The sequence below is a fragment of the Lissotriton helveticus genome (genome assembly GCF_964261635.1).
Source record: "Lissotriton helveticus chromosome 1_1 unlocalized genomic scaffold, aLisHel1.1 SUPER_1_unloc_55, whole genome shotgun sequence".
NCBI lineage: Eukaryota > Metazoa > Chordata > Amphibia > Caudata > Salamandridae > Lissotriton > Lissotriton helveticus.
In genome coordinates this window covers 637,375-641,184 of record NW_027611698.1, presented here as the reverse complement: position 1 = coordinate 641,184, position 3,810 = coordinate 637,375, and the positions used below count along the sequence as shown (strand labels likewise).

General features: G+C 39.6%; 1 protein-coding gene across 1 annotated transcript; it reads right to left on the bottom strand.

The window, feature by feature from the left end:
* Nucleotides 1-352: 352 nt before the first annotated feature.
* Nucleotides 353-3,365, bottom strand: LOC144806238 (uncharacterized). The gene has a single exon (XM_078672635.1). The coding sequence runs from the start codon at nucleotides 3,085-3,087 to the stop codon at nucleotides 946-948; it is 2,142 nt and encodes a 713-aa protein (XP_078528761.1). The 5' UTR covers nucleotides 3,088-3,365; the 3' UTR covers nucleotides 353-945.
* Nucleotides 3,366-3,810: the final 445 nt, after the last annotated feature.

Below are 3,810 nucleotides of genomic sequence, written 5' to 3'. Positions count from 1 at the left end.
TAAAAACAAGGTATATGCTCTTTTATATCTAAAAATAGGTTATTTCTTGAACACCGGTGCTTCGCTTTAGTTCATTACATATACTGCAGTGGCATTTGTTAACAGTAATACATACATATTACCAATGAAGTTAACCATCTCCAGAACCTGTCCACTCTGGGTGTGTTGGGTTTATAGGTTTTAATCCGACAAATTAGCTGAAAGTATCGTTGTTAGTCCCAGTATTGTTCAGTGTTGCTTTTACAGGTAGTGTGGTCAGGGGCGATTGAATGTTTTCCTTTGTATCTCTTCTTCACCAAATAAAAATCAACAATGTTTCATTTCTTTTAATCCACATTGTGCTTGTCTCCCACTGTGTATCCTGGTACATCACGTCACTTTGCTATGTGTACGGAAGTGAACAATCACTGGAAACAAACACTTTTATAATTCTGTAAATACTGTTATCTGTTTTTCTTCTTTACTGCTAGTCCGGTCTTCTATCATCTGGTATTTCAAGGTCCCACATAATTTGAATTTTATCTTTTTCCATAATTTATTCCTCTCATAATAACTGCACTGTTCAGCTCGTTTATGTCCTCAGATGGGTCGATATTATTTTTGATGTTTTTAAGATCTTTTTGGGTTCTCTGCATCTCCAGGATTATTTCTATTGAGTTAAATGAAGTAGTGTATTCATTGAGGGTTGTGTGGAATCGAATTTTGATAAAAGCCCTTCACACTTTCAGTGCCCTTCTAGCTTTTCCCCTGTGTGTTCGCTGATGACTTTGTAGCTCTGATAATCGACTAAAACTTTTCCCACATTCATTGCACTTGAATGATTTGTCAGTTCGTTGATGATACCTTAATGCTGAAGAGAAGTTAAAACTACTGTCACATTCACTGATGTGTTTGGATGTTTGATAAGTGACTAAAGCACTTTGCACATTCTCTGCACTTGAATGGCTATTCCCCTGTGTGTGTTCGCTGATGCACCCTTAATGTTGAGTAACAACTAAAAATGCTTTCACATTCATTGCAATGGTATGGTTTTTCCCCTGTGTGTGTTCGTTGATGTGTTTGTAGATTTTCTAATTTACTAAAGCTCTTCCCACATTCACTTAATGGCTTTTCTCCTGTGTGTGTTCGCTGATGATTTTGTAGGTGTGATGACTGACTGAAACACTTTGCACATTCACTGCACTTGAATGGTTTTTCTCCTGTGTGGGTTTGCTGATGTCTATGCAGGCTTGATAACTCACTAAAGCACTTTGCACATTCACTGCACTTGAATGGTTTTTCCCCCGTGTGTGTTCTTTGATGACTTTGAAGGTGTGATAATTTACTAAAGCTCTTCCCACATTCACAGCATTTAAATGGCTTTTCTCCTGTGTGTGTTCGCTGATGATTTTGTAGGTTTGATGACTTACTGAAGCACTTTGCACATTCACTGCACTTGAATGGTTTTGCTCCTGTGTGTGTTCGCTGATGATTCCTTAATACTGAAGATAAGCAAAAACTACTGTCACATTCACTGCAATGATAGGGCTTTTCCCCTGTGTGTGTTCGCTGATGTGTTTGGAGGTTTGATAACCAACTAAAACTCTTCCCACATTCATTGCACTTGAATGCTTTTTCTCCTGTGTGAGTTTTCTGATGACTCCCTAATGCTGAAGAGCTGCGAAAACAACTGTCACATTCACTACAATGATAGGGTTTTTCCCCAGTGTGTATTCGCTGATGACTATTTAGGTATGATAACTGACTAAAGCACTTTGCACATTCACTGCACTTCAATGGCTTTTCCCCTGTGTGGGTTTGCTGATGTCTATGCAGGCTTGATAACTCACTAAAGCACTTTGCACATTCACTGCACTTGAATGGTTTTTCCCCCGTGTGTGTTCTTTGATGACTTTGAAGGTGTGATAATCGACTAAAGCTCTTCACACATTCACTGCACTTGAATGGTTTTTCCCCTGTGTGTGTTCGCTGATGTGCTTGGAGGTTTGATAACAGACTAAAGCTCTTCCCACATTCATTGCACTTGAATGCTTTTTCTCCTGTGTGAGTTTGCTGATGATTCCTTAATACTGAAGAGCTACGAAAACTACTGTCACATTCACTACAATGATAGGGTTTTTCCCCAGTGTGTATTCGCTGATGACTATTTAGGTCTGATAACTGACTAAAGCACTTTGCACATTCACTGCACCTCAATGGCTTTTCCCCTGTGTGGGTTTGCTGATGTCTATGCAGGCTTGATAACTCACTAAAGCACTTTGCACATTCACTGCACTTGAATGGTTTTTCCCCTGTGTGTGTTTGTTGATGTTTTTCTAGTTTTGATAACTGACTAAAGCACTTTGCACATTCACTGCACTTGAATGGTTGTTCCCCTGGGTGTGTTTGATTATGTCTTTGAAGGTGTGATAACTGACTAAAGCACTTTGCACATTCACTGCACTTGAATGGTTTTTCCCCTGTGTGTGTTCGTTGATGTTTTTCTAGTTTTGATAACTGACTAAAGCACTTTGCACATTCACTGCACTTGAATGGTTGTTCCCCTGGGTGTGTTTGATTATGTCTTTGAAGGTGTGATAACTGACTAAAGTTCTTTGCACATTCAGTGCACTTGAATGGTTTTTCCCCCATGTGTGTTCGCTGATGACTTTTTAGTTTTGATAACTGACTAAAGCACTTTGCACATTCACTGCGCTTGAATGGTTGTTCCCCTGTGTGTGTTCGCTTGTGTCTTTGTAGTTCTGATAACCTACTAAAGCTCTTGACACATTCACTGCACTTGAATGGCTTTTCTCCTGTGTGTGTTCGCTGGTGTCTTTGTAGTTCTGATAACCTATTAAAGTTATTGACACATTCACTGCACTTGAATGGTTTTTGTCCTGTGTACGTGTGCTGATGAAGCTTGAGTAGTGATGACAAATGAAAGCTCTTGCCGCACGTGTATGATTCTTCTTTCTTGGTTACTATCTGTGGGTCGGGTATATGTTTGTCTACAGCCCATGACTGTATTTCCTGATGGGCCAACATGGCTGACAAAGCACTTGTGTTTTTCGCACACACTTTATATGCTTGTAGTATTTTGCACATTTAATTTCTGTTTTAACAGTAAATGCAATAGCCACCAAATATTTGCCACACTCCTAATACGCAGAAGGTGTCTTTGTAGGTGATTGTACCTTTAGATTGGATTATGGCTATGGACGCTTGTGAGTAAAGCTGTATCTTCCTTCTGGCCGGCGCAAATTAGGACAGTCTATTGTATTGTAGATACAAGAACCTATGTTTCCTTTACCCATCAGTTGTCTAGCTCCGCTCTGTTGTGCTCTTCTCTGGTTACTCTTGTTTGTCCAGAAAGAGTTTCCAATTCACCTAGAGCACGGAATGATGGCTTGACATCATATTAGAAAACAGAGCACTGCAGTAATCACACCATACAGATCCCATGACCAAAGTTGGTATTGGACACTTGTTTATACAGGAGGTGGTTTGTTATTGTTGTTGCCTTAATTTTCCTAAGGTCATTTCTTCGTCTTGTGGCGTGGAGGTGCACAGCTCAACCTCTTATAATCACTGAACTGCCCTTGATGCTTCATCCGGGATCTGTCGGTTTGTGTGCAGGTTCCTCTGCCGCCGACTGCGCTGATGTTTTCCTGAATACTGTATCTAATTAATTCTGCTATTATTGAAGATGTACAGCATTAGCTTCATTATTGATGGTCATTTCATACATTCAAGGATGGGTTTCTGTTGGATGTAAAGATATTGAAAATTACTAAATTGAAACATAATGGAATGAGAATTCACAATGTT

Coding starts and splice junctions, on each gene's coding strand:
- LOC144806238 (XM_078672635.1), bottom strand. CDS start 3,087: ATGTGCAAAATACTACAAGCATATAAAGTGTGTGCGAAAAACACAAGT.